Below are 11,003 nucleotides of genomic sequence, written 5' to 3'. Positions count from 1 at the left end.
GCTAAGGCTGGGCAGCCTCCAGATGGGGCATGGAGTGGGAGTTCCAGTTGACCCATTTCCCCATAGGCAGTGGGCATCAAGTAGGCAAGAACTCGTGCCCACGGCCGTGCCGATGCACGCTGGAAGTTAGCTAGCTGGCCGCAGAGCCCGCTACAGTGCCGTGGCACCAAGGAAGATGGGAGAACGGACCCGGGGGACGAGTGCTTTCATGCACCGAGGGGAGAGCCAGATCGTGGTGGGGGGATCTCAGTTAGCAGCCTGGACTCAGAGGCTGAGCCTAGAGAGGTCTGAGCCTAGAGGTGTGCTACGGCCGGAGCTGGGTTTGGCTCCCCAGACTCAGGCAGATGGCTAAGCCCCAAAGTCTTGCACTAATGATCGATGGATTAACGTGGAGCCTGATCCAATTACAGCATCCGAAGCTGGGGCCCCTGGGAAGTGATCGCATTGGATCGATGGCCGTGGACTCATGATGGCACTAGGAGAGCCCACACCCAGGAGAGGAGGAGCACTCCCTGTCTCTGCTTCCTGGATGCCCCCGTGGTCATGCCTCACCATCCTCCAGCCTCGCCAGGCGCCTGGACCAGGCGGGCGGCCCCACTTGGGACTTAAACCGCTAAACACTGAGCCAAAGGTGACACCTTCCTTCCTGAGAGGCGCCTCGCGCGCGTCTTAGTTAAAGTGACAAAACGTGGACAACAGCGGGAGGGAACGAGGGCGCTCAGGGGGAGTGGGAGTTAAGGAGGGAGGGCACCCAAGTGGCTTAAGGTTTAAGGGATTGAAGAGGAGCGAGGAAGTGAGGGACAGGACACAGAGGAGACCAAGAGCCTGGGCTTAGAGGACACCCCTGGATCAGGAATGGCCGAGAAGTCCAGGCCCGCAGAGGTCACGGCTGCAAAGTGTCCATTGGCCGTAGCAACCGGGAGGGAGCCAGCGGGGCTGACGGCAGCGAGTGGAGGCAAGGGAGGGCAGGCAGCTAGCAACAGAGACCGCATCCCTGCCACGGGCCCAGCTTCCAGGGAGGGAGCCAAACTGGAAGGGGGTGTAAGGCGGAGGAAGGCTTTGTGTTTGCTGCTTTAAGATGGGAGTTACTTGAACACGATTGTGTGCTGGAACTGCCGGAGCCCGGATGGCAGGAGTGGCGTTGGACAGGAGGATGAGGAAGGCTACTGCTCCTGCCAGGCTGGGAAGAAGGTTCCAGCAAGAAGTGAGAACTGGAGCTAACGCGCTGGCAATGGTAGAAAAGCCGGAAGCCGAGAGTCGCTTCCTGAAAGCGTCTGTTTCTTTGGAAGTCGGGTCAGCTGCTGAGAGGCGCGGGAGATGGTGGCGTGGAGGGGTCCGCGCGTGGAGAAGACAGCCGGGAAGCGGTACAGCCGGGCCCCCTGCAAATCCATGGGCACTACCCTCGCTTTCTGTTGCCATTGGAGTAAACTCCCAGAGACTCGGTGCCTTGCACAAGACCAACTTATTATCTCACGGTTCCGGGGTCTGAGGCCCCCACCGGGCTGAGATCAAGGGGCAGCAGGCCGTCTTCTCCCGCCAGTGCCTGCCCCTGCAGAGGCTGCCCACCTCCCTAGGCCCGTGGCCTTGTCCATCTTGAAGGCAGCGATCCCGTAGCGTCCACTCCTGCTCTGTCATCACTTCTGCTGTAGCTCGCTTGTCTCCTGCGTTCCTCGTAAGGACCCTGTGGCTGTCCTGGGCTCCCCCAGAAAATTGGGATAATTGCCACATCCTGGGGTTCTTAACTAATCACACCCTCGAAGTCCCTTTTGCTGTGGAAGGCGACTTGGGCACAGGAAGGGGACATCTCGAAGGACTGATACTTGGAGGACTGCAGGCCCTGCTGGTCTCTGGCGTCACCTTACAGCTCAGGTGCAGGACAGGGGGACTGAAAGAGGGCTGGGGTCCCTCCAGGAGGGCCAAGCCACGAGGCCAGCAGGCCAGAGTTGATGCTGCAGCAGGCAGGGGGTTGTACTGGGGGAAAGGGAGGACTCAGGACCTGAGGCTTGTGTGTGGTGGAGGGTGCGAAGGACTTGGGGACCGAGAAGGCTGTGACCCAAGAGGAGGGCGGTGGTCCTGAAGCTCACCAGGGGCCGGTGCAAGGTGATGGCGGGGGCCTGGGTGGAGACGAGGGTCCTGGAGCTCTGGGGGGGGCTGAGGGGTTGCCATGGCCACTGATGTGGCTTTGTGGGATGGTGGCAGGACTTGGGGTGCGGCAGAAGGCTTTGGCCAAAGGGGACGCCCTTGACAAGCATGAGGGAGTAGCCAGGAAGGAGCTGGGGGTGACAGTGTTGGGAGAGTGCTCCACACGCTCTACTGGGGCCCAGGGATGGGAGGTGCCGGCCTGGCTCACCAGCTCTGCCCTGCAGCTCCACGTCCAAGGACACGAGTTCATGACCATCTCCCATCCCAGACTCCTGCTCCGGGGCTTGGGCTGCCGGTTTTGTTGGAAGCTGCAAGTTTAAAAATATCCGGCTCAGCTGCCTGTGCCCCAGCCTTCATCTGCATTCTGAGGTCCCTCAGACCGTCTCCTGCCTTTCCAGGTACTCCTTGGGGCTGGCTACGGGGCTGGGCAGCCACTGGGCGCCATCTCGGGGACCTGGGTAGGGACCCCGTGCAGAACAGGCCGCTTCCAGTGGGGAGGCGGGGGGAGGCAGTGTCCCTGGGGGAGGGCACGGCTTTGTTTCCCCCAGGAGGTGGAGGGGCTCCAGGGTGGGGGCACTCCCAGAGGCCGCAGTGGGAGGGAGGGGAGGAGGGGGCAGCAGTGGACAAGGAGCCCCCGGAGCCCGGGGAGAGACGGGCAGGGGCGAGGCAGACTACAGGGTGGCCACAGCGGGATTTCTGCTCCCTGGTGTTCCTCCAGGGCCCTGTCATTCCTCGTCACCATGCGGAGGCCACTTCCCTCCACTGGAACCAGGAGGGGAGTTTGACTCTTGCATCCTTCAAGGTTTGGTGGAAGCGATGCTGTTTGACTTCTGAGTCTTTCGCTGGGATCTCAAGCGCCCTCAGGCCAAGCCTCGTGCAGAGGGGAAACGCAGGCCACAGGAGAGGCCACATGTGGGCATACAGGCAGCTTAGGTCTTTGCCAAGAGCCAGCACCAACTGTCAGACCCGTGAGTGGAGGAGCCTGCCCAGGGCTCGGGCCCCCAGCCGCGGTGTCTTCCAGCTGAGGCCCGGAGTGTGTGCAGGGATAATTGGCCCTGCCATTGCGACAGAAATAGACAGATTTTAATATACTTGAGAGGCACAGAGAGACAGAGGGATTGAGCTGGTGAGCCCCCATCTGCTGGCTCACTCCCCAAATACCCCCCAGTGACCACTACTGGGCCAGGCTGAAGCCAGGAACTGGGAATTCGATCCAGGTCTCCCACGTGGGTGGCAGGGACCCAAGTACTTGAGTGGCTCCCGGGAGTCACGAACTAGGGCTGGGCATGCCTGTATCTTAACCAGGGTCTTACCTGCCAGGCCACACTACTTTGAGTGTGTTTAAAGGATGTGAAATGCTGCTCAGTTTGGGGGTCCCTTGTGTGCTCCACTGAACAGGTCACTAGGAACTGGAGGGAACTGCACTTTGGGTGGTTGGGGCAGGTGCATGGGTGGCCCGTGGGGGTGAATTGTGCTGGTCTTCAGCCAGGAGCTCCAGTCCCCATGCTGGAGCAGGAGGGGAGGCCGGAGCTGCCATCCCCACGGCCCATGGAGGAGGACCAGCCCCTGAGACGGAGTCAGGAGGCTGACGGGAGGCCTGAGCTTCCCATCAGCTCTTAGGGAAAGTCCCAGTGAGAGATCACCGGATCTTACCCGAAGGCATCGAACTGGGCGTCAACACACCTTGACCTTGTTCAGATGTTGTTTAAGAGTTCAGGATATGGGCCGGCGCTCTGGCATAGTGGGTAAAGCTGCCTTCTGTGGTGCCGGCATCCCATATGGGTGCCAGTTTGAGTCCTGGCTGCTCCACTTCCAATCCAGCTCTCTGCTGTGGCCTGGGATAGCAGTGGAAGATGGCCCAAGTCCTTGGGTCCCTGCACCCACGTGGGAGACCTGGAAGAAGCTCCTGGCTCCTGGCTTTGGATCAGCGCAGCTCTGGCCATTGTGACCATTTAGGGGGGTGAACCAGTGTATGGAAGATACCTCTCTCTCTCTCTCTTTCTCTCTCTCATCTTTCTGTAACTCTGTCTTTCAAATAAATAAATCTTTTTTAAAAAAGATTAAAAAAGTGAACAGAAATAAGGAATTGATCTGACACCCCCCTACCCCCACCACTGAAGTGTTAACCTTGCTTATCTCTTGGGCAATGGTGTCTGGGTTTATATGGTTTTCTTCTTTAATTTCTGTATTTTTCGAACGTTTTAAAGTGAAAGCTAATAATTTTAGAGTTAGGAAGACATGGAGATTCTTATTACTTTGAAAGAGGCCTGGCCACTGCAATGACCTTGTGGGTTCTGGGTGCCCCAGGGGGTTGCGGTGACCCCCAGAATCGCTCTCAGGGGACAGGCGTCGGAGCCGATGTCAGTCTGGGAGCCTCTCAGGTCGCAGACTTCTGCCCCTGAGTCTGCACCAGCAGTTTCGTTGGAAGCTGCAAGTTTAAAAATATCTCTCTCAGGTGTGTCTGGCCCCTCTCCCACTCCAGAGTCCCAGGCCTGTGAGCACTCCTTCCCCCGCCCCAGCCCCATCCCTCCCTCTATGTCAGGCTGTGCCAGACACCAGTGCAGGGAGCTGCAATCGCGTGGCTGGCTCTGAGCTCCCACCAGGGAGGCCTCTCAACCCGTTTCTCTCCATCCTCACCTCCCCCGTCTTCCCCAGGCCACCCTTGGCGCCAGCTCCTGTGGCTCCACACTAGGGACCCCCAACAAGACCCTTCCCAGGGCACTTGGAGCTGGTCAGGACTGGGCGCTTGCATCCTGCATCACCTTTGCAGACCTGGGAGCGCCCCAGTGGGGGCTGGGGGTTGCCAGGGCCACATCGTGTCCTCAGCCTTGGGGGCATGGGAGGTAGACAGATGAGCTCCATCTGAGGGGCCTCTCCAGGGGCAGCCGCACGGCTGGACGACCAGTGTCTCCCAAACCACAGTGCAGCACACGGACACTCTCAGAGCACCACCTCCAGGGGCTTTCTAGAACATTCCATGCTGGGAAACTCCTGGAGTGGCATTTGGCAGCAAACATTCTTTAACATTCAAATGCCAGGTGCCAAGCTGGGGGGTTCTTATGAATATTTCCTCGTTTAACTTAAAGTTTAGTTCATTCTCCCAACAACCCTGGTTGGGAGGTGGCATCTTCTTCGTTTGCAGAGGGAGTCGGGGCTGGTGACCTTCCCAGAGCAGTCCTGGGGGAGTGCAGGGGACAGTGCTAAATTTTAAAAAAGTTAGTTAGCTGAAAGGCAGAGGGGCCGGCACTGTGGCGTAGCAGGTAAAGCCGCTGCCTGTAGTGCCAGCATCCGTATGGGCACTGGTTCCAGTCCCAGCTGCTCCATTTCTGATCCAGCTCCCTGCTGATGGCCCAGGAAAGCAGTGGAGGATGGCCCAAGTCCTTGGGCCCCACACCCATGCGGGAGACCCAGAAGGAGCTCCTGGCTCCTGGCTTTGGATCGGCACAGCTCCGGCCATTGCAGTCATCTGGGGAGTGAACCATCAGATGGAAGACCTCTCTCTCTCTCTCTCTCTCTCTCTCTCTCTGTCTCTCTGCCTCTCCTTCTCTCTCTCTGTAACTCTGACTTTCAAATAAATTAATTAGTCTTAAAAAAAAAAAAGCCGAGAGAGAGAGAGAGAGAGAGAGAGATATCTTCCTTACCCTGCTTCATTCTCCAAATGTCTGCAACAGCCAAGGCTGGGCCAGGCTGGGCCAGGAGCCTGGAGCTCTATCAGGGTCTCCCACGTGGGTGTCAGACTCAGTAGTTGGTCATCCCCTACTGCCTCCCAAGGTGCCCATCTGCAGAAAGCTGGAACTGGGAGCTGGAGCTGGGGCTGGAACGCAAGCACTCTGACACGGTTTGCAGGCGTCCCGAGGAGGGTGTTAGCCACCACGCCCAGCGCCTGCCCATCACAGAGACGTGTCCTCGGGGGCGGGGGTGGAGCAGCTGGGTGTACTCTGGGACTTCCAGCAGCATCCTCAGCCGCCACCAGCAGATGCCAGCCGGGCCCTCTTTCAAATCATAACAACCACAATTGCCGGCAGACCTTGGCCACTGTTCCTTGGGGCACAAAGTTGCCCACGCTGAGAACCACTGTGCCGGCCGGATCTCCCACCCAAGGTTGTTCTGAAAATCCTCAAAAAATCTTTTCCTTCCTTCCATCCCCCTCCCTCCCTCCCTCTTGGTGCGTGATTCTTCCTTCACCAAGGGCAGACCGAGCGGACAGGGTTCCACCTGCAGCTCTTGATGCTCCATGATGCTGTGGGTCCTGTTTGGGTCAAGGCACAAGTTCAAGCTTGTCCCTTTCCCCCTGGGTAAAAGTAGCATGGACCCATTTTACAGATGAGAGCATTTGGAGCAGGGACAAGGCCAAAGGAGGGACACAAGTCATGTACAGTCCCAGGCACAGGCATCATTGGCAAGTGGGCAATCCCCAAAAAGTTCAAGGCTGGGGAAGGCAGAGGGAGGCAGCAGTAACCAAGACTGGCCAGGCATTTTTCAGTGGGTTCCCGTTCCCCTTGGGCTTTACTGCATTTCCCACCATCCTTTGCCCCGGGATGTGGCCACTGGCAGGTGGGCAGGTGAAGTCACAACCTCCTGGTCCATTAAAATCCGCGAGACCTTCTATCCGTGAGTCCAGCTTCCCTCTCTCCTCCCCCTGCCCAGCGGATGGCCACGCCCAGGGCGTCTGCAGTCCATGCTGGGGACAGCAGGGCCTCCGCTGTGCAGCCTCAGTCTCTGCATCCCTGCGTGGAGCCCAGCACCGCCCAGCCGAGGCTGACTTGAACTTGCATTGCAGGAAGCCAGCCTGCCCCAGTCCTACAAGGCAAGTGTGGACTGGGCGCCCCTGGGCTGCAGGGGGCGCTGAGAAGAAACCGGAACATCTCTTTCGGTGCCAGTTCTGTGGATCTGACTGCAAGACAGGGAGGCAGCATTTTCAGCAAGACTTAACGCGTGACCAGGGGACCACGGGAGGTGGCGCCAAGTCTCTCAGTGCAGACCGGCCCGGGAGTAGTCACCCAGGACGGCTGCGACGCTTGTGCTGAGCCAGGGCTTCCTCAGGGCTAAGAATAAACTGGAGACACTAAACTGGAGACAATAAACTGAAACAAGGAGCCAAGTTGGGGCGGCGCTGGCTACAGACCGCACACCGTCAGCCCGCAGCGTGGCAGGGTCCCTGGAGGCTCAGCACCCTGGGGACACCGGCTCCCCGGGTGCCCATCCTCGGGCGGCAGGAAAACAGGTTAAGCTTCGGAAAAGTCAATTTCCTGCGGCCGCTCTCGGGATGCTGGGCCAGGAGCCTCCCTGCTCGACACCTTTTTCCAGGACCCGGGAGGGACCGGCATTCGTGAGGCCAACACTCTCTTGACAGAGGCCCCAGGAGAGGCAGAGAAGCCCATGGCCCTCAGGGAGGAAAGGCAAAGGCACAGTCGGCTGAGAAGGTCCCTGGGCTGGGCGAGGATGGCCCTCGGGGGTCATGGGCAGCTGTGCCTGCTCCAAGGGCAGGATGCCATTGGGGTCCGTGCAGCTCGCGGAATAACACTGGACCAAGGGCATCTCTCGGGCCCCCTCCCTCTGTCCCTTACCTCGCTGCTCCCTGTGGCCGGGGGCAGTGGTGGCCTGGAGCAGTGGTGGCTCCCTGTGGCTGGCTGCCCCTCTAAGATTAGGCAGCTTGGTCTGGTGCCAGCAGGAAGAAGCACATTGGCCCCTAGCCCCAGCTGTGTCCTCCTGTCCAGCTTGGCTGGTACCTGGGCTCCCCTCTCTATCACTTCATCATATCAGGATTCAGAGGGATTGGAGTTTGGCCACAGGACGTCATCAACCCTCTACTGGGCAAGTTACGGCTTCGGCAGCCATGGCTCTGTCCCGACAGTCCCCTCTCCCTGGCCCTGATCCTCTACTTGGGGCTGGCTCCTCAAGCTAGGCCCGCCTTGCTGAGCTGCCCAGGCCATGGCTGTCCATCCTCTGGCTCACCTGTGAAAGGGCATCTGGACAGTACCGCCCACAAGCCTGTGGCCAGCCAGCGGTCCCGGGGAGGCGGCCAGCAGCCAGGTCAAAGCTCAGAAGCCCACCCTGATCAGAGCCCACCCCTAGCCTCCCTTTCTCTTGGAGGGCCCACAGTGCCCCCCCATCCCAGACCCCTGGAGTCCTTAACCCTCAACATCCACAAAGACTCAAGGGGAGTTCTTCCCCCACTCCCCTAATTCAAGAAAAGAACATTTTAAAAATGTTTTTATTTAATTAAAAAAAAAAAGACAGAACTAACAACCCCAAACCAGTGGCAGGTACAGGATTCACAGGTGCTTAACTGGCAAAACACGTGGGGCATGGGAGGGGGTGAGAAGGTGGGCACAGGCCACTGCGTCCCCTGCAGGGGCTGCCAAGTCTGAGACCGGCTGTGGCCAGGGAAGGGTCCTCAGACAGGGATGGCAGTGGGGACAAAGGCTGTGAAGGCTGGGGCTCCCTCTGGGTCGCTGCTTCCCCTTCTTTCTACTCTGTCTTGGTCCCTAGCGTGGGCTCAGTCTCTGCCCGGGACTGGGTAAGAGGTAGGATGCATGGGAACACAGCTTTCCCGAGGGTCACAGAGACCCCGCGGGCAGCGGCGGGGAGGCCTTGCTTTCCAAAGGGACAGGGGACAAAGTCCCAGGGCCTTGATGGGTCTGTGGGCCGAGACTGCAACCCCTCCCCCCAGCATGGCAAGACAGTGGCATGGCAGGGGAGGGCTGGGGGGTGGCAGGGACAGGCACTGTCCTGAGGCTGCCACGCTCACTGCTGTGCCTGCTCGGCCACTTCACGTGTGTGTGGGGGGAGTGGGGGTGGGGGGCTGGAGCAAGCTCGCCTCTTGTCTCAGCTCATGGCCAGCTCACGGGGTCGGCCGGCTGCAGCCACTGCAGGTACACACAGCTCCTCTCCTGGGGACAGAGGAGGGTAGGACACTGATGTCATCACCAGATCACGGGGTGTGGGTGTGGGTGTGTGGGGGGGCCCGGGTCTGAACTCCTAGGGGCGGAGTTGGCCAAGGGCTCCGTGAGCAGGTGGCTGAGGTAAGAATTTGCTCATCCCTCCTAGGCGGGGCAGCTCCCGGGGTTACAGAGGACCGTGCAAGATCGGGCTCGGAAGTCTGAAAAAGTAAGAAACCAGTTGTCTTTAGAAAGCACGTGGGTTCTAGAAAAGAGGGCAAATGCTACGTTCCGGGAGTTCTTCTTCCGCACCTGGAGACACGCCCACATTCTCCGCTCGGTTCAGGAGGGAGAAAACCGGAACACGCAGAACCCGTGTCCCCAGTTACGAAGGGAGGGCTGGGGTGGGGAGCAGGGAGGGGCTCTGGTAGGAGGGAGAAGGGCCCAGCCTGGCCTTTCGGGCCCGGCTTCTCAATAAATCACGCCGACAGGAGCCGGGGCAGGCGCTGCTCTGCTGGGACCTGCTCTGGCCACAGTCCTGACGCGCACCCAGGCACGGGCTCGTTCTCTCAATTGTTTTGTTTTTTGGTTGCTGTTCCCCTTGGGAGGGAAGGCCACGGCAGGAGGCCACGTGGCTGCCTGGGACCTGTGGAATCTTCCAGGCTCTCAGGTACATCGGGGTGTCCTGTCCACTCTGAGTGACGTAGACACTTCCAGAGGCAGACGGGAAAGCCAGCCACAGCCCTGGGGCCCGGTCTCCTCCGCGGAGGGAAGCCAGCCCAGGACAGCACGGAGGCTGAAGCACCAGTCGGCTGCACGGCTTCTCTTCGCAAGGATGATCTGTCAGTCACAGACCACGGCCAGAGAGAGAGAGAGAGAGAGAGGCTGAGAGAGACAAGGAGGAAGGGAGCGAGCTTTGTGTCCTCACTTCTGGCTCAAAGACACGGGAAGTTCAGGTTCAAGAGCAGCTGACAGAGTCCAGAGGCCCCAGCGCCCGGGCAGGGAGGGGAGGCCTGGACAGCCCACTTTTCTGGCAAGATCCGTGTTCAGGAGGAAATAACAGCTTAATCCCGTTTTCCCGTGCGGCCTCAGGAAAGCTCCTGGCACCTCGGCCATGCCGAGTGCATCCAAATCCCCTCTTCTGGGACCAGATCAGCCTCGGCATTGGCCATGGCCCTGGCTCCTGGCTCCGGGCTCCGGACTCCGAACTCCTGCCCCGGGGGAGGGCTGTGCTGGGCTCCAGTTCATTGTCCGTCGTCGTGGTCGTGTCGAGGGTCCCACGCCCTCCCGGGGCCACCAGCGGCACCGCGGGGCGGCTCACACGGGCGTCGTCCTCCGGTTAAGCATGCTCACGTGGAAGCCCTCTTTCAGATCTTGCTGGAAGAAGTCATGCACCTGCAGGAAGCTGGCCTCCTGGTCCGGGCTGTAGCTGGCGGCCGTGGTCACCTTCAGGGGCTCCCGGGACAGCGTGTACATGGACAGCTCGCCCATGGGGATGGCCCCCGCGACCTTCAGGCCCACGGGCGACGTGTCCCTGGACGGCGAGGCCTCTGCGGACCTGGAGCTGGACCGGGAGCGCCGTCGCCGGTACCTGTAGCTCGGCATCCTGGCGTACGGAGATGACGACGAGGCTTTCAGGAACTCCCGTTTGGTCTTAAACCTCAGCTCTTTATTTTTCTCAATGTAAATGTTTACAGCCAGGACGCCCACGGTCTCGGCCACGATGAACGACAAAGCTCCGAAGTAGAAAGACCAGCCGTAGTTGTAGTGGTTCTTCTTGTCTTCGTCCCGCTTGTCGCTGGGGTCGCCCGTGTTGCTGGAAATGTAGACGATGATTCCTATGATGTTACTGAGGCCTGCAGGGGAAGCGGGGGAGGGAGAGAGGCAGAGGTCAGACCCACGGCCAGATCCACAGGACTGGGGACGGGGGGCTACAGGAGGGGCTGCTGGCCACGCGCCTCCTTGATCCGTGTTCTCTTT

At 59.8% G+C, this 11,003-nt stretch overlaps 1 protein-coding gene across 1 annotated transcript in view; it reads right to left on the bottom strand.

The window, feature by feature from the left end:
- Positions 1–8,347: 8,347 nt before the first annotated feature.
- CACNG4 (calcium voltage-gated channel auxiliary subunit gamma 4) overlaps positions 8,348–11,003 on the bottom strand; it is a 49,110-nt gene continuing 46,454 nt past the window's right edge. The window contains exon 4 of the mRNA XM_051825853.2: positions 8,348–10,879. Coding sequence (XP_051681813.1) covers positions 10,341–10,879 — 539 coding nt within the window. The 3' untranslated portion in view covers positions 8,348–10,340. The remainder of the gene's footprint in view (positions 10,880–11,003) is intronic.

This window comes from Oryctolagus cuniculus, chromosome 17 (genome assembly GCF_964237555.1).
Source record: "Oryctolagus cuniculus chromosome 17, mOryCun1.1, whole genome shotgun sequence".
Taxonomy (NCBI): Eukaryota; Metazoa; Chordata; class Mammalia; order Lagomorpha; family Leporidae; genus Oryctolagus; species Oryctolagus cuniculus.
Note: the sequence above shows the minus strand (reverse complement) of the source record. Positions and strands in the feature narration are given on the sequence as shown.